Source organism: Prosopis cineraria, unplaced genomic scaffold (genome assembly GCF_029017545.1).
Source record: "Prosopis cineraria cultivar Desert tree isolate PC_DT_omini unplaced genomic scaffold, ASM2901754v1 PC313, whole genome shotgun sequence".
In the NCBI taxonomy this organism is placed as follows: Eukaryota; Viridiplantae; Streptophyta; class Magnoliopsida; order Fabales; family Fabaceae; genus Prosopis; species Prosopis cineraria.
The window spans coordinates 37,906-55,665 of NW_026555640.1; the positions used below are offsets into that span (position 1 = coordinate 37,906).

Here is a 17,760-nt window from a genome sequence, read left to right on the forward strand (position 1 = left end):
AAAACTTTATATAAAATTAGAGGATTAAAAATATACTTTAACCTTCACTCTTCCAAAATGTTCAGTTCATTTACGCAGGCTTAAACAAAGTGGAGTTCACTAAGGAATGCAACATTACGTTTATATATAAATTTTCTGTGAAAGTTTAATTATAATTGTGTAACTTTTTATCAGTTTTATTTCAATGATGATTGCAATAGACAATTTTATGCCATAATAGTGTTGAATTGTTGAACGGCGAAGAATTTCGCAAGTCTTCATTTTTACAAATTCAATGTTGATTGCTTAGTTGAATATCCAGAATTATGTTTAATAGATTTTGAAAAAGGCAAGAGTTGATTTACTATTCTTATTACTTCATATAAATCGATGAAAATTAAATATAAAAAAAATTCATTTCTTAAAAAAAAAATCAGTAAATCTCACATACAGCATACTTATCGCTAATAAACAAAAATGTAAAACATATTACTACCAAATACTTCTTCCGTCAAAATAATTTAATATCTCAAAATATATGATAGCTTAACAACAATAAAATTTTATTAAATATACTTTCCTAATATTTATCTTACCTTCTTTTTATAGTACTCTCTCTTTGAGGTTATTAAATGAAATATATTTTTAAATTTATATTTTTATTTTAAAAAATATTATTGTAACGTGTATTTAATAATTTTTAATGATATACGTAATTTTATTTAAAATTATCTTATAAACTGACAAAAAAGAAATATTAGAATAAATGTGTAAATTAAAAATCTCAATTCAATCGTATACGTGTAAATCTTGATTGCATGTGCATCACAAAAGATTTGTGCTAATTTTATTCTAAATGGGAATGACGCCTGTCTCTTCTCATACCGAGAGGTGACTTGTTTTTTTTTTTTTTTAATGCAAAGTCAAATATGTAAGATGTATTTAAAAATTTTTTGTTACTCTTCTGCGTTATTTTATTTAAAATGCCTGATAAATTGACGGAGGAGTATTAACTTGGAACAATTTCAGTTAAAGATTTTGAAAAAAATTTGAAATTACCGGTTGATTGAAAAAAAATTTCAAATTTCATTTTAATTCAGAAAAAAAGTCAAACTAATTTTAATAATAAAAAAAATTAAAATACTTTTTATTTGTTATATAGAATTATTAATTATTAACTTTCTTATTTCATTTATTAATTTATTAATATTACTTATAAATTATACTCATTTGTTAGACAATCAATAATATTAGTCATTAATTTGCTAACTTAATTTCTTAATTTATTAATATCAATTATAAATTATAAGATCTATAAGTAATTTACAATTAATGTTAATAAATTACAAAATCTGTCAGTAATTTATAAGTAAAGTCAGCAAATTAATAACTGATATTATTATTTATGATTGAATAATTGATGTCAAGTCTTATATAATTATTGATATGTTAACTCATATAATTTATAATTCATATTAAATTAATAAAAAAAATAAAAAAATTAATAATTAGTGATTTTACATAACAAGTAAAAAATATTTTAATGATTTCATCGTTAGAATTAGTTTGATTTTTTTTCTTTTAAAATAAACTAAATTTTTAGAATTTTTTTGAATCCACCAATAATTAAGTCTTTGCTGTGGTGTTTAACTGAAATCCTCCCAAATTAACTATAACTTCTAGTATATGGAGCAAAGATGTAAGCAATTACGCATGGCAAGAGAGTGAAAGGCTGAGAGCGCTAGAAGTAGCAGAAACAAAGGTGAGGATCGCACCGTAACGATATGGAAGGAAAGATATAAAAGGGAGTCAATATCCGTCCCGAAGACACCATCCCGAGGGAGTTTGGATTCGAAAAACTTCGTTTGGTCAATAGCACATTGTTCCAGGATCTGGAGTGACTAGTGTGTGCCAGTTTGATATACGTATATCCAGAAAAAGAAGAAATACGAAAATCCCTCGCCGCAACGGTGATTTTAAAACCCCACCGTTCATTTCTAATCACCAATAGAACAATATCACTATTCACAGTCACTGTCACTTGCCTGTGCCTACGACGATGATCTCGGTGAACGACGCTCGTCAAACAGTTCTAAGTGCAGCTAAGCGTCTTCCTGCGGTCAGTGTACCTCTACTTGACGCCTTGGGCAAGGTTTTGGCCGAGGATGTTCGCGCTCCAGACCCATTGCCTCCTTACCCCGCTTCAGTGAAGGTCAACTTCATTCTTACCTGATTTTTTTCCCAGTTCATCTGATTTTTCAGTTTTCTATTTATTATTTGTTAAATCAGCAATTGGGTACTTGTTATATTATGCCTCCAAGTGTTGCTTTAGAGCTTTCTGATATGATGAATGTATGAACTTTGTTCGTTTTTGTTTCCTCAAGTTGCAACGTTTCTTTAGCAATTGGATGAACTTGAAGTTGGATGCTTTTCATATTTCGGATAAAATGTTTAATTGAGTGCTTTTCGCCTTTTCTTAATTTATTAACGAGAGAATTGTTATGCAATCTGAGAAGGGTTGGTTCCTTGGTTTCATGACTTAATCATGGTCAATAATCAAAACTTCTGCAGGATGGTTATGCAGTTGTTGCTGCTGATGGACCGGGGGAGTATACGGTAATTACTGAATCAAGAGCTGGGAACGATGGAGTTGGTGTTACTGTGACTCCTGGCACTGTGGCTTATGTAACAACTGGAGGTGTGTTGGTGCTAATGTTCATTGTGTTACAGTGCATGCTTCAACCTCTTCACATCACAAATTCCGAATGGGAAAAATATATTAATAATTTTATTCATGGGTAGTATATGATACACAAAACAACCCCTGGTACACTAATGAGTTATAGCGCTGCGGTAGCAATTATTTGATTGTTAGTTTTCTCTTTCCTAGACCAAGATATTATGGTTTTTCTTAATATCAATGTTGGGGTGGATGGAATTTAGTTAATGGCCTTCCAATGCATCATAATTGTAGGCTGCTTATTCTGGTGAGATCAAATAAAATTTTGGGTACTTTCTTTACAATTTTATATGGGGAATATTTTTGAAAGAGAAGCCAGGAAAACTTTTGGGTAACTCAAAGTTGATGGCTGTGTGCGTGTTGTCTTGGAAAAGAGTTTGCTGTTACGTTTTCTAGTCATATATATATTACCGAGGCTGCATATGTAAAACTGAGTTACTTGTGAGGAGAGAAGGGTAGAAGTTAGGGAATTAACACACGATTATGGTTTTTTGATTCAAGTGTGATTCACAACGTGCCTTGAACTTGGAAATAGAAGGTGGACTGATGGATGTAGCGGGAGAGAAGAAATGGGAGAATGTTTTTAAAATTGTCTAAGAAGTGTATATGAGCAATAGAAAACTAATAGAATGCAGATTAACATTCTATCCTGATTTTTATGAGAGTGTGGGTGATTATCCGCTACTGTGTTCCTGGCAAGGGATTGTGTGAATAACCCTTGAATTTTCAAAAACTAAACTATTAAAATGATAAAAAGATAATAGCATGAAGACTAACAAAATTCTAACCTCGCTTGTATGAGAGCGAGGGTAATTATCAACACCCATATCTCTGGCCAGGGATTGTGTAAATTACCTTCCTGAATCTTCTAAAATTAAACTAAAAAAGGATGGACATATATAAACATACATTATCGTAAATTTCCTTATAGAAGTGGTTTTTTCCCCTTGGTACATACATTATTTCGTGAGTGTGTAAGATCCACCAATTATAGAGGAAAGAGCATTGCTGACCTTTATGAGCTGCATATATGCTGTTGATTCATCACTGGGAAATCATTTTCTAGGCTCAAGCTTTAAAATCTGGGTCAGGCCTGGGCTGCTTGTTGGTAGACTATATGATTCTATCTTTCTCTGTTAAGGTGATATCCTTTTGTTTGTTATTATTTTTTTAACGTTTCTTCTCTTGACTCAGGTCCAATACCTGATGGTGCTGATGCAGTTGTTCAGGTTGAGGATACTGAAAAAGTTGAGAATGCTTTTGATGAGCCAAAGCGTGTGAGAATATTGGCAAAAATCACCAGGGGAAATGATATACGTCCAGTGGTATTTGTGGATTGTGAATCCCTTTTTCTTATTGGATTTACTTATCACTTTATGGTCTTACATTCCGGTCATATTAGATGTTTACAACAACAACAACAACAACAACAAGCCTTTATCCCACTAGGTGGGGTCGGCTACATGGATTGCAAGACGCCATTGTGTTCTATCATTTATTAAGCTTTTAGAAATATTATTAATTAAGAGATCATGTTCAACAACTTCCAAGAGTGTTCTCTTAGGCCTTCCTCCACCTCTCTTAATCGGACTCAAAGTTATATGTTCCACTCTTTTCACTGGTGCCTCCCTTGGTCTTCTTTGTACATGCCCAAACCATCTCAACCGATTTTCTACCATTTTTTCCTCAATAGGTGCCACCCTCACTTTTTCACGTATGTGCTCATTTCGAATTTTATCTTTACGTGTATGCGCTAACAATATTAACAGTCTCACGTCCAATTATTATTTTTAAAGAAATAATTCTGTCTCCAATTCTGCTAACTTCTACAACGTTCTTCTTCCACTCCTTATCTATAATGATGCCTACTCCATTGCGTGCACTTACTTTTCCTGTATACCAAAGTTTGAAACCTTGAATATCCTTAGCTCCTTCTCCACGCCATTTTGTTTCTTGCAAGCAAAGGATATTGATTTTCCTTTGAATCATAACCCCTACAACCTCTACAGATTTACAATTTAATGTCCCAACATTTCAAGTACCAAATCTAATTTTGCTCTTATGGACTAACTTCTTTAGCCGCGTGCGTCCAGAATGACACGGTAGCCCTTGCTCATTTAACACTACATCCGGGCGCCGATGCAGCGGCTCTAACTCACTTATCACTGTACTCGAGCCATGCAGCGCGTTACTTACGGGCAACGACCTAGCATTAACATTATAACGTCTATTGTCCATGTTCATGATAGATTCAACAAATTTTTACATTGGTTGTTGATGACCTAACACAACCCTCCTCCTTTACCCGGGCTTGGGACCGGCTATAAACATAGGCGGGGTTTCATATTAGATGTTTATTTTTCTCTAATTTAAGCTGAACATCTCAAAAGTTGTTGACTGTCTTGTGGCTCCATTCATGGTCCTGACAATATTCAAAACTCTTCCTGCAAGTCCCAACAGTGAACTTGTAGAGTCACACATTTCATTATTTCTAGTGAAAATATAAGGTATAATTACACTAACCAGCATCATATAAGTACTTTCCCACCAATTGTCTGCAGAAACATAATTGCATACTTGACCGGCAACTTGTTGGTTTTTCCTTTAAAGTGGTTGTTTTATGTTAATGACTTGACATCAAAATGCATAATCTGTTGTTCAGGCTTGATTGGTTGTCTGATTTATTTCATTTCTCATGCTCTTATGAAATTCTGTTTTTTTAGCCAATTTATTGTATATGATGCTTGCCTGAACTAATTGATATAAAGATTTTGATTTTGTTTCTTCACTTTCCATTTGCCTTTATCATAAGGAAAAAAGATATTTAAATTATTTTTGGATAAAGAAATAGCAATATTATTGTGAAGTAAGAGATTTACAGAAGAGGAGAATGGGCGTCCAAACATAAATATTGCTCTCTTTATCCAGAATGGGCTTCCAAAAGAACCTCAAAAATAAAGAATAACTCGAGGAACTAAAACATCTTTATAGCAAAGCTGCTAAATCTATCTAATCTTGTTTTTATTTTCTGTCATCAGCTGTTAGCTTTTTGTTTATGATTTTTTATAAATATGTCTGAGATACATTCTTTGTTGAGTGGGCTGATGTATGCAAATGATTGCTATGTGCATGAAAAATTAACTGTGATTTCTGAAAATGATAAAATCATATTGAGCACGTTGAATGCATAAGTACTAATGTTGTAAAACCCATCCATCGGTTACAATTTTTAAGTTTGTTCTTTTATCATGTTGCGTTATTAGATGATTTATCTTTTAGTTTATTGAATTCTTAAGCCTGTCTAGTAATTTGTTGGCAGGGTGTTGATATTCAGAAAGACACTATGGTCTTAACATCTGGAGAGAGATTAGGTGCTTCTGAGATTGGCCTGCTTGCTACAGTTGGTGTGACAATGGTGAAGGTATCTTAAAACTTCTCTTCAGTTTGGTATTAAGAAACTTGTGATTTTCTTTTGGACAGTTCCTGGATGCTGTAACTAAATAAGCGACTTTTGCATAAATGCATGTAGTTTGGTTTCAATCATTGGCTGGGGATAGTTTGAATTGTCCTGTCATCTGTTCATGTTCTAATACTAGGAACAGATGATGGGATGATAAGTGACAGTGGCTTTTTGCAGGTGTATCCTACTCCAACAGTTGCTGTGCTTTCTACAGGAGATGAGCTTGTAGAGCCAACTACTGGGAATCTGAGCCGTGGTCAGGTACTTTTGTGGAGGAGCAACACTTGCATAATATATGATTTCTTGGCAAAAGATTTAGAATATCTCTCTTAATTTATGCTACATGGACCCCTGAGGAGGCCAATAGTTCTCAAGTATAGGTGACAATGAGGTTCTAAGATTAGTCCTTGTGGCCTTTTCACTTGTGCTATACTAAGGGTAAATACACATTTGACACAAATTTAGCAGATAAGATTACTTTCTTTATGTTTGAAAGGTATCATTTTTAATGTGTGTGCATTTTCTCTTTGAATGTGTAAGTGTGAACAAAACCACTGAATTCAAAGCAAGCTACTTCATGTTCAGACTTTAGTATGCTCTTTCATATGGCGATTTTATTTTATTTGTCGTGCATGCGTGCGCGCACAACAGGGCAAAACACAAGAAAACAACTAGCTGCCTCTCAAGAAAAAAAAAACCATATTTCATATATTCTTCTCTAAACAAAGCCCTACACCATCTGGTATATTGGATAACAAATGATGCAATTAATGTTTTTAATAAAGTGTTAAAGAGCAAAAATGCCCTGGAGCTATTTTCCCCCGGGGGGTATTCTAAACTTTTTTTTTTTTGGGTGCAATGTTGTCCTAAAACTTTAAAAAAGAGTGTAATTTTACTCCATCGTTAAGCGTTCACCCATATCCATATTGACTGTTAAATATTTGTGTTGACCTAGAAATTTACATGTGTCAAGCTGTTCTTCTCCCTGAGTTTTTCTTCCTCAGCATGTTCTGACTTCTTCCCCTCTCTCTCTTCTTCCTCTCCCCCTCCTCTTTCTTGCCCTTTGTAGTCGGCTAGTCACACCTCCACCACCTTTTCGGCCCCTAGCTTCAGCATCACTCTTTTGGCTCCGGTCTCATTTGTTTCTTATTTGAAATCCATCATTGGACTCTACTAGTCTTTGATATTTTTCTTTTTTTGTCCTCTGAATTGAGATGGTTTGGACATGTACAAAAAAGACCATGGAAGACACTTGTGAGGGGAGTGGAACAGATGACTTTGAGCCCTGTTAAGAAGGGTAGGGGAAGACTGAAAAGAACACTTTGGAGGTTATTGAGCGAGACCTTTTAATTAACAATATTTCTAAAAATTTAATAAATGATAGAGTACAATGGCGTCATATAATTCATATAGTTGACCCCACCTATTAAGATAAGGCTTCTTGTTGTTGTCATCGTCGTCGTCCTCTGAATTGAGCTTTGTTGTAATTTATTTTCTGTTAGAAGTGGGAATTATGTTGAATAAATGGAAATTTTGGATTCTACTTTGTGATTAGGGTTGATGGCTGGACTTGAAAACAGCTTTGGGTTCTCCTCGGGGAAGATGAGGTTTTCTTTGTTCAATTGTTCACTAACAATGAACTCAAACTCACCCCCAACAAAATTGTTTCAGAAACCCTGTCTTAAACCTGCTCTTGATTGTTCTGGATCTGGAAACAAATTTTACGATTCCATGGAATCAGTGAAGTCTGCAGGAAATTCTCTGAAAGGGAATGTGAAAAAACTTTGTAGTTTCTTTGAATCTAGGAAAGATACATCAAAAACCTACGGTGAAGCTTCTCTTCCATCACCCAGTAAACTAAAGTCCACAAAATCAATTGATTCCGATTCTGGGGTTTCTTCAAGTTTCAGCAATAGCTCTTGTATTAGACTGCTTGGCACCAGTGGAAATGACGTCACTTGGTTTGCAAGGAAGTTGAGAGAAAATCAATGTTTAGGTCGTTAAACATCTGGCAAAGGACTGGAGAATTGGGGAGTTCTTTGCAAATGTGGGTGAACATTCTTCAATGTTTTGGCTCACACACCTTGATTTGTTGTTTCTTTTCTCTTTGTTATTTTCCAGATATATGTATTTCTGTGAAATTAAAATTATTCAAGCAATATATATATATATTGTGAAAAACAACTAGCTAGCTGCTGGGATTTATGGCTTATTTAAATATGGTTTTGTATATTTGTTTTATGGCTGCATCGGACAAAGAAGAGCACTGTTAGAGAAGTTGGTTGACGGAGTTTGAGAATTTGCTGGAGGAGAGAGAAGCGACAAGAGTCAAGGAGAAGATTGGCTTTAGAGGTGACATGTGTAAAGTTGGGTCAAAATGACAGGTTTAATAATCAAACGTTAGTATAAGTTAATGGTGGCCGGCGTAGCAATTTTGCACCTTTTTGAAAAGTTTCAGGGCAACTTTGCTTGAAAAAAAAAAAGTTCAGTATATCAGTCACCCCTCACGAAAAGTTTCAGGACATTTTTGCCCTTTAATCCTTTAATAAGCAATGGCTGAATGCAGAACAAGATACTCCTTGTCCAACATGTGTGCTTCTGTGTGCGTAGAGAATACCTTTGAACCACTCCACATTTAGTAAAGGATTGGGGGCCTTTTAGCTGGATCAGGGACATTTGACGTGCAACTGAACTACTCACAAAACGTTTGATATGTTAGACAATGTTGGTTTAATTATCCATGTACAATTTATAGCAGACTATTAGCAAATACGTGTATTGCATGTCAAAGTTTCTCAAATCATTCCGGGGTGAGTTTTTTGAGGCTAAAATCTGTTCTGTAAGTAGTTTGGCTATTAAACCTCAACACTAATTTATCAATTGAATTTTTTGGTACCCTTTATTATGTCCGTTGGCTAATCACCTTGTTTTTGTTTATCCATTTTTGGGCTCTGTTTGGACTTACAGCATATTTCTGAAAGTTTCTTGGTGATTTTAATGCTGAATGTAAGCTGATATAGAAGTTATGCAGATTAGGGACTCTAATCGTGCCATGTTACTGGCAGCTGCAATACAGCTTCAGTGCAAAGTCCTAGACCTTGGTATTGCTAAGGATGATGAAGAAGGTCTGGAAAGAATCTTGGATGATGCTTTTGCTTCTGGAATTAATATTCTTCTAACTTCAGGAGGTGTGTCCATGGGAGACAAAGATTTTATCAAGCCCTTGCTGGAGAAGCGGGGAAAAGTACATTTCAATAAGGTTGTGTCATGCTTTTATTTGAGGTTATCCATACGAAAGATACTAATGTCACGTAATCTGGGTCATGAATGCAATCCTTATGCAACAGTTGGCAGGAATAACAGAATATTAAGATTTCTCTATCTAATATTTTTGTAATTAAGAGTTTGTAATCTTAGTTTTTATCACACTTTCAGGTGTGTCTTAAACCAGGGAAACCACTGACATTTGCAGAAATTGCCTTTGAGTCAACTGAAAATAAAATTCTAGCTTTTGGGTTACCTGGAAATCCTGTCAGCTCTTTAGTGTGTTTTCATCTCTTTGTGGTCCCTGTAATACGCAACCTTGCAGGGTGGACTAACCCTCATCATCTGAGGTCACATACCCCCAAAACTTCTGTTGGCATTTATGTGTGACATTGGGATAGTGGCCTGTTTCTTTCCTCTCTGATTTATTCAATTTCATTTTTGTACAGTATACAAGCTCGGCTTTGTCAGCCAATAAAGACAGACCCAGCTCGACCAGAATATCATCGAGCTATTGTTTCATGGACTGACAATGATGGGACTGGCAATCCTGGGTAAGTTAGGACTTAGGAGTGAATCTCTTTTCCTCAGTCTGCTACAATCTACATACAGATCATATCTTTCCATTGGGTATGTTGTGGGAGTGGTGTTGTGATGGGGTAGGACAATCACTTGTGTTGGTACCTACAATTTAAGGAAGATGCATGTGATGAAATTTCCTTTATATGATAACAGTGTATAATAAATGCATTAATAAAATATTGAAATGCTCTCTCTGCTCTTGAATTTCAGCTTTGTTGCTGAGAGTACTGGTCATCAGATGAGCAGTCGACTACTAAGTATGAAGTCAGCTAATGCCTTGTTGGAGTTGCCAGCAACAGGCAGTATAATTTCAGCTGGGACCCTTGTATCAGCCATCATAATTTCTGACCTAAAATCTATGGCTCTTGGCGGGAATAATATGCTATCAAATTCAACCTTTGCTTTGTCTGGAAATAAATCACATAAAATTACTGTGGATAGGCCAAGTGATGCTGAATTTAGAGTTGCTATTCTTACAGTAAGTGACACAGTTGCAATGGGGGCTGGACCTGATAGAAGGTACTGTTCGTTTTATTTATATTTTATGCGGGTGTATACAGTGGTACACATAGTAGGAGATCAGGACCAAAGACTTTTTCATAGCCTTCTTCAACATGCTTTGAAAAATAGGCTGAGCAGTTCAATTTATTTTGTCTTTGCGGCTTTGACTTAATGTTCAACTACTCCTTTAGAGTATGGAAGGCATTCTTTCCCCTAATCTTGTCAGATGAAGTGAAGCCTTAATTCTTGTAGATGCCTTGAGTAAACACTCTGCTAACAACACATAAATAGAATTTATTTTTGAAACCGCTATATGATGATAAGGAAAGTTATTTTTAATTTGATTTTGCTGTTGCATACTATCAGCCTTAGTCACCAGAAGTTTATAAAACCGTCCAGAGTCTGAACAGTTTTGTACTTTATTGAACGAAGTGCATTAGAAATGCAGGTATTTACGTTGAGTGCATCTATTGCACTTCGTGAGCCAATTGGAGATTTTTTTTTCCTTTTCCTTTTTTGTTGATATAAAAATAAAGGAGGGATTTATTACGGTTTAACCCAGTGGTCCTCCCACACTAGTTTGAAGCTTGATAGCATCAGGATACACCTCTTTGAATCATTATTTCAAAGAGGTCACGATGTTGATGCCAAAGTGAAGGGCAAACTTGATATTAGCCAATGTCAAAGTGGATGTTGGAAGCACTGAGTGTTTTGCTACAGTGTCAAAGGAAAAATTCCTGAAGTCAAGGAATTCAGTTCAGTTTCTTTCTGTTGTGCAGTTATTTTCTGTCATTAGTTAGATGTTTTTCCTTCTCAGGGCTGGTCTGTGTAAGTTTTAATGCAATGTATTCGATAATATTCATGAGTTCTTTACTGGCTTTTTCAAGATATCACTAAATTTTCAAAGGTGACTGGAGAAGACATATAGAGGCATATTGGTTTTTGTAAACTTCAACGCCTACTAATTCCTATGTATTTATACAGTGGTCCCAGGGCAGTTTCTGTTATTAATTCCTCTTCAGAAAAGTTAGGGGGAGCGAGAGTGGTAGAAACAGCTGTTGTCCCAGATGAAGTGGCAAAAATCCAGAACATTCTGAGGAGATGGAGCGATATTGAACTAATGGATCTCGTAATTACACTTGGTATTGATCTACATTGTTAATCAATGAGTCAGTTTCTTTGATAAATACAGAACACCTAATTTTGTTGAGTTGACTTCCTTCTTCTACTACTTTTTCTTTTTTAATATTTTCTTTCCAATCAAGGTGGTACCGGTTTTACCATGCGAGATGTAACACCAGAAGCTACAAAACTGTTGATTGAGAAAGAAACACCTGGTCTTTTGCATGTAATGATGCAAGAGAGTTTAAAGGTACAACTATGGATATGTTGATTAGAAATTTAATTATTTTTGTTTCTTGTGTGGATCTGTTTTTTCTTTCCTTGTTACTAGAAGGGTCCTAAGTATTTTACAGAATTTGAGCATCTAAAGGGTTGTTTAGTGGGCTGGAATTTTAACATTGGTATGCTAGATTCCTTGGTAACCTGGGTGCCTATGTTTGGCATGCAAATGGTGTAATGCCAGCCAACATTGTTGCTAACCAACCAGCAGAAATGTCCATGACTAGAGTTACTTTATAATCTTACTTAAACCAACCGAGAACTCAAGGTTTCCTAGGTCCCTATTTCATGGAAGGAGGAAATAGCGTTCCATTTGACATACCATAGTTGAGATGGAGGTATTTGTATTCAAATTTTCCTTGAAAATATTCAAGAAAACCCACAAGCCCAATCAGTAAAATTTTAAAATTTGCTTCCTTAATCCAGTATATTCTGAACAGAAACAACCCACAATGAGCAAACTTCATATGTGAAGGGCTGATCTGTTTCAATCATCTAACATGCTTAAGTGATGAATAATCATTATTATTGAATGGAAAGGTGTGGGGGGCACTTAGTTTCAGTTCCATTTACACTGAACTGTAACTTTAATCGTATAGTTATAGTAGTTTTAGTTTCATCAATCAAAGCTACATCAGTGAAGATGCAAATTGCTTCAAAAGTTGTTGATTATTCTTTTTGTATTCATAATTTGAGATTTATTTTCCCCCCTCAAATTTATTGAACCATCTCACTTTGGCCACCAGCCTTATAGCTCAAATACCAGGGAACAGAAGACCTCCTCTTGTTAATTCGACCTGCAGAAATGAGAGAGACATCTATAATTAAAATTCTGGCTCTTAATCCTGTGAAAGACTAGTTACTGAATGATAATATAGTATTAGAGCCTGAATGCATTTCGTCTGTTATCACTCTGAATTGCTGTTTCTCTTTTTCACGTCGGTTCAATTTCAGAGTAGTAGTTTAAGACATGCTTCTGCTTGTTGATTCTATTTGTATTATTGGGCATGCTTCTCAGTTTTCAAAGATTTTGGATCAATATCCAGTTATTTTTCTATTCCCTTTTTGGTTTATGTCACTTGAGTTGTTGCTGATGAAACATAACTGTTAAGTGTTAAGCATCTTTTTTCGTTGGTCGCTTTATTTGTAAATAGGTGACCCCATTTGCAATGCTATCACGCTCTGCGGCTGGAATCAGAGGCTCGACATTGGTAAGAAAAGCAATAAAATTATATTGTGCTTGTTTGCAAAGGATAACAGTGTATGGAAGAAAAGAATCTTGAAGCCCGTGCTGTTATGAACATATTTCCTTTCTCATTTTGATTGTTTCGCTTTAGTGCTTCACAAGTGTTGTTATTTATGTATCATCTTTGCAATGTTTTTTCACCGGATGATGAAGTATTTCATGGCGATTTCATATTGAATAATGTAAATGTCAATTAAACATCTTGCCCCTCTTGCCCTTGCACAATCATCATTGTTCATATTAACATGCTGTTACAATCTCCAGCTATTTATTCCTTGTATATACATGTTCTATTCTCTTAAGTTCTTCCTCATTACTTTTATGTTGTATCTACTTAAGCAATCGGTATAGCATTGAAGTTGAGATATCAGCTTTTCTGATTCAGACATAATTGTCCAGTCTTAAGAAGTTGGTATTTACATGCTAAATTATGGTCCTTGATTTGTAATGCAGATCATTAACATGCCTGGCAATCCAAATGCTGTTGCTGAGTGTATGGAAGCTTTATTGCCAGCACTTAAGCATGCTTTAAAGCAGATTAGGGGAGACAAGAGAGAGAAACATCCTCGTCACCTTCCACATGCTGATGCTGCTCCTAAAGATACTTGGGAACGAAGTTATAACTTGGCCACTGAAGGAGGCTCTGGATCATCCTGTTCCTGCTGTAAATAAAATAAAATCTGTACTGTCTCTTTATCTTCCCTCCCTTTCCTCGTTTCCTTGTATTCTTGTTCCCTCATGGGGTTGGAGATGAATGGGGTTTAAATCTCTTTTGTAACGTGTCGAAATAATCAAGCTTTCTTATGTCGCTGCTGCAGCATTGGCTGTCTTTTCTTCTTATTTTTTGGGCCTTCCCTTGCATACACTTGACTTGAGGACTGTGAAGCAAGTGGCTAATATGGCTGCAGTAAATTTCTACTGTAAACAATTTCTAATTGGAAATTACCACACAAGAATTTTTATAGGATCCGTGAAAGATGTTAAAGATGTCATGTTTCTCAGTCTGTTACTTTTTACATCGAAGCTATTGTAATATGTTTTGTTTCTAAACTAGGTGTTACATAACCTTATCAGCAACACAAAATTTGGCGCTCTGCTAGAATCACCTTTTGTAAGTCAGAATATATGTGCTAATAATACCAGGTAAATCAGGTTACCCACAAGTAGTATGACAGAAACTAATATAGTCACTTTAAAGTTCTTTAAAAATGCATTTGTTAATCGTAAAATAGGTAGGTCCTCTTGAGTTCAGATTTTTTTTCCCTGGAGGTCGTAGTTATTATTAGCTCTTGAATTTTCATATTCTAGAACGCCAACATGGCTGCCCATTCTCTCGAGAAAAGGAAAAGTACTCACTGAAAAGTGCTTTGATCCTCTAGTTAATGTTTGGTTGTTTTCAATGTTGACTTGGCTTTTGCCTTGTCATGACAGTTAGCACCTGAGATGGCTCAAATCTAGTTATGCTTGAGTGTTTATTCTCTTTATGATATATTAATTCTATAAATTATTAGATCTGGTTAAATTTTCAACTTGATGGGTCTGAGGGGAAAATAAAGTGTTTTCATTTTTTACATCACAAAAGAAACTTGCATAAGGGATCATATGCCAGGTTTCTGACACATTTTTATGACAGCGAACGAAATAAGCTTAACAATTGAGGAATCAGATACCATCAAAATATAAATGGCGCTGCTGCACTATGACCATATGGCAATGAGCATTTGAGCATGATTCTGGGTCAAGATACTTTAGTTTGTAGTCTTTTATTGAGGAAAATAAGAACTAGAAAAGACATGTAGATAAGTTGCGTTAAGCAGACGGAGCTAGAGTTCTGGCTATGGCCATGGTGAAGCCGGAGGCGCAGAGCGCTTGAGGAATGAAGTAATGAGGATGAGGGCCCTTGCTGGTTGCCAACTGGGAACAGTGTGGCCAGCTCCTCTCACTGTCACAATCGTTAATCCTTTGTATTGCTCCACATATCCTCCTACCTGTAAACAAGATTGTTAACCAAGATCAATGCATCAAAAAATAGCAAGACCAAATCACAAGTAAACAGAAGGTTCATGCACCTGTTAGAAACAAGTTTCAAAGCATTCTCAAAATTCATTTTAGTGGTGCTAAGGGACTAGACAAAAGGGTTAAGATGATATGAAAAAAAGTTCATCTCAATACCTCATTTCCTGAGTACCATGGTCGCCATGGAACCTCAACAGGAAAGTTGAGACGGTTGATTGAGTACTTAGACGATGTGACTGGTACCCGTCCATCTGTGTCCCCGCTGCACAGATAATTACAATCATCAGTGTATTTCTGTGTGTAGGATTTCTGATAGCTTTTTTCCCCAAACGTGCAAAGCACAATTTTGTGAGGTTGGATCTTCAGTAATTTCTCTTGATTATTGGGACTTGAACTGATGTAGCATTGCATAATACTTATTGTAATGAAAATGGGACTTGCCTGTAAATCCACACTTTAATGCCAAATCTGATGAGATCCTTGATGGTGGGAAGGATCGTACTTGGGCTGTCTGTCCAGTTATAATCTCTGCAAATTGGCGCATATCAAATTAATACATGCATGCATGCTTGTTCATTTAACTCGTGAAACATAATTTTTTTTTAATAAAATAATCATATTATATTATTATACTTGCAATGAGTCCAGTTTGTGGGAAGAGCATGAGAGCTAGCTGGACGTCTGGGTTATTCATATAGGCTTCCACGTAGTAATCAGAGCATGGATCATAATTGTACACCTGAAATTATCAATACATTAATTGAAAAGACAGTCTCATCAGATTGAGAAGATATTGCTAACAAAATGACTGCAAGAAGACTTACAGAACCAGGCGGACCATTTCTGAGTGAAGTGTCACGGCAGAGTGGAGCGTAAATGTTGTACCAATCTATCTTCCCTTTCTCCTGAAGGGCCTTTCTCGTTGCACTGACACACCGTCTGAAACATTATCAGTGGCAAAGTCACAGTACTTATCAATACTTGAATGGGTTTCATCTGAGATTAGAGCATGTGTCCATAAGTAATCGAATATTCCCTCTGAACTTGTTTCATCATCGATCCAAGCATTCCCTATCTGAGATTTCACATCACAAATTTGTCAAATTGTATGAAATTTGATAGTAATTAAGTGTGTTGCAGCAAGCAAATTAAAGGGCATTGTTGTTAAAGGATGGACGTACAGCAATGCCTTTGAGGTTGATAATGGTTTGTCCAGAGAAAATATTTTGGACCAAAATGTTGTAAGCAAGTTGAGGCACATAATGACCAGCGTAGCTCTCTCCAGTGATGAAGAAATCTCTGGATTTGTATTGTGGAAATCTCTCAAGCCAATTGATGAGGAACACATAGGCATCTCTTGCTGTAAACTTATCTCCTGCTTGATCATAATCAGACGAAGTGTTTGAGTAGGAAAAGCCCACTCCAGCTGGTGATTCCAAGAAACAACACATTTGCCACTGCATGAATTCATCAACACCAGAATATGCATACATGTAATTAATTTGAAGATAATGAAGTATTTGAGTCTTAAAATGATCAAAAGCATCAACTTAATTACTCTAAACAAATAATTAACTCATATCTCACCATTGTTCCAAGCATACTCGTTAAGAAATAGACTTTTTCCATTAGAGTTGACTCTGAAGGGTCCCAATTCCTGAAAAGCCCATAGCCAAATGAAGAACATCCTGGCCCTGTGAATTGCAACCATCCAATGAGCACAAAGGCAAGTAAGACTGTATTACACAAAGTATGCTACATGTCTGAAAAATAATGAGCTTTAGTTTAGTGATACTGAAAGCATTTTTGAGAGATGTATTCAAGTTCAAATCAGAACCAAAATGTTAAAATAGCCTTCAATATATAGCAAAATTTAGCAAGCTGCAAAATTTCCAAGCCACGAATAGTATTGCGACTTATTTAAGGCATTGTTTGGAATGTGAAGAAAATAGGGAGGAGAGATAACTATAGGAGAAAGCTGTGCTAGAGGAAAATTTTCACACAATGCCCAGGAAAATGTGTTAAGTGATGATGGTAAATAGATAAAGCCAATAGCATTGATAACAACTTAAGGCAAATTAATTTTGAAGGAATTCTTATTACCTCCATTGAGCCACAACACTAGTGGTTTGGTAGAAGGATTATATGAGACTCTACAAAGTAATAGAAAAGGGCTCTTCCAGCATTTGGATCAACTGTAACATAACCAGAGTATTGATTAAATTGACTCCATAAGGCTGTCCAGGAAATGCACTAATCTTATCACTCTGCATTAGCCCTTCTTGGGATGACACATAATATTGCTGTTTGGACACATCTTTCTCTTCCAAGAACTTGTCAGAAGCTTGTTCTTTAATCTCTTGGATAGAATCAGCTCTTCCAGTTGATCTTCCTGATTGGCTTTGCTTGTAGCAGAAAGCAAAGCAACAGGGTCACACAAGCATAAATAACAACTCCGATCTTCATCTTGCTGTGTTTTCTTTCTTCATCTGGCTTTGCTTCTTCTTCTTGTTGCCCCAACTGGTTTATATAAGGCGGGAAATTGCATTTTAAGATCAACTACTTGATGTT

At 35.7% G+C, this 17,760-nt stretch overlaps 2 protein-coding genes across 3 annotated transcripts; one reads left to right on the top strand and one right to left on the bottom strand.

The window, feature by feature from the left end:
• Nucleotides 1-1,738: 1,738 nt before the first annotated feature.
• Nucleotides 1,739-14,013, top strand: LOC129296357 (molybdopterin biosynthesis protein CNX1-like). 2 transcript variants are annotated; one of them, XM_054934958.1, is made up of 13 exons: nucleotides 1,739-2,191; nucleotides 2,551-2,677; nucleotides 3,941-4,044; nucleotides 6,039-6,140; nucleotides 6,357-6,440; nucleotides 9,211-9,438; nucleotides 9,615-9,793; nucleotides 9,893-9,997; nucleotides 10,236-10,544; nucleotides 11,511-11,668; nucleotides 11,792-11,898; nucleotides 13,082-13,138; nucleotides 13,627-14,013. In XM_054934958.1, exons 1-13 carry the CDS (start codon nucleotides 2,039-2,041, stop codon nucleotides 13,843-13,845), a joined length of 1,932 nt encoding a protein of 643 aa, XP_054790933.1. In that variant the 5' UTR covers nucleotides 1,739-2,038; the 3' UTR covers nucleotides 13,846-14,013. The 2 variants fall into 2 exon arrangements, with proteins under 2 accessions (XP_054790933.1, XP_054790932.1); XM_054934957.1 differs by having other exon boundaries at nucleotides 1,741-2,191; nucleotides 3,914-4,044.
• Nucleotides 14,014-14,851: 838 nt separating this feature from the next.
• Nucleotides 14,852-17,594, bottom strand: LOC129296358 (serine carboxypeptidase 1-like; the record flags this gene model as incomplete). The annotated part of the gene is given in 15 exon segments (XM_054934959.1): nucleotides 14,852-15,161; nucleotides 15,346-15,451; nucleotides 15,631-15,717; nucleotides 15,823-15,856; nucleotides 15,859-15,928; nucleotides 16,014-16,126; nucleotides 16,129-16,264; nucleotides 16,371-16,631; nucleotides 16,633-16,646; nucleotides 16,777-16,854; nucleotides 16,857-16,883; nucleotides 17,293-17,337; nucleotides 17,340-17,414; nucleotides 17,417-17,512; nucleotides 17,515-17,594. Coding segments are annotated over 15 exon segments (1,375 nt in total), but the record flags the coding sequence as incomplete, so codon positions are not given.
• Between the last annotated feature and the right edge of the window lie 166 nt (nucleotides 17,595-17,760).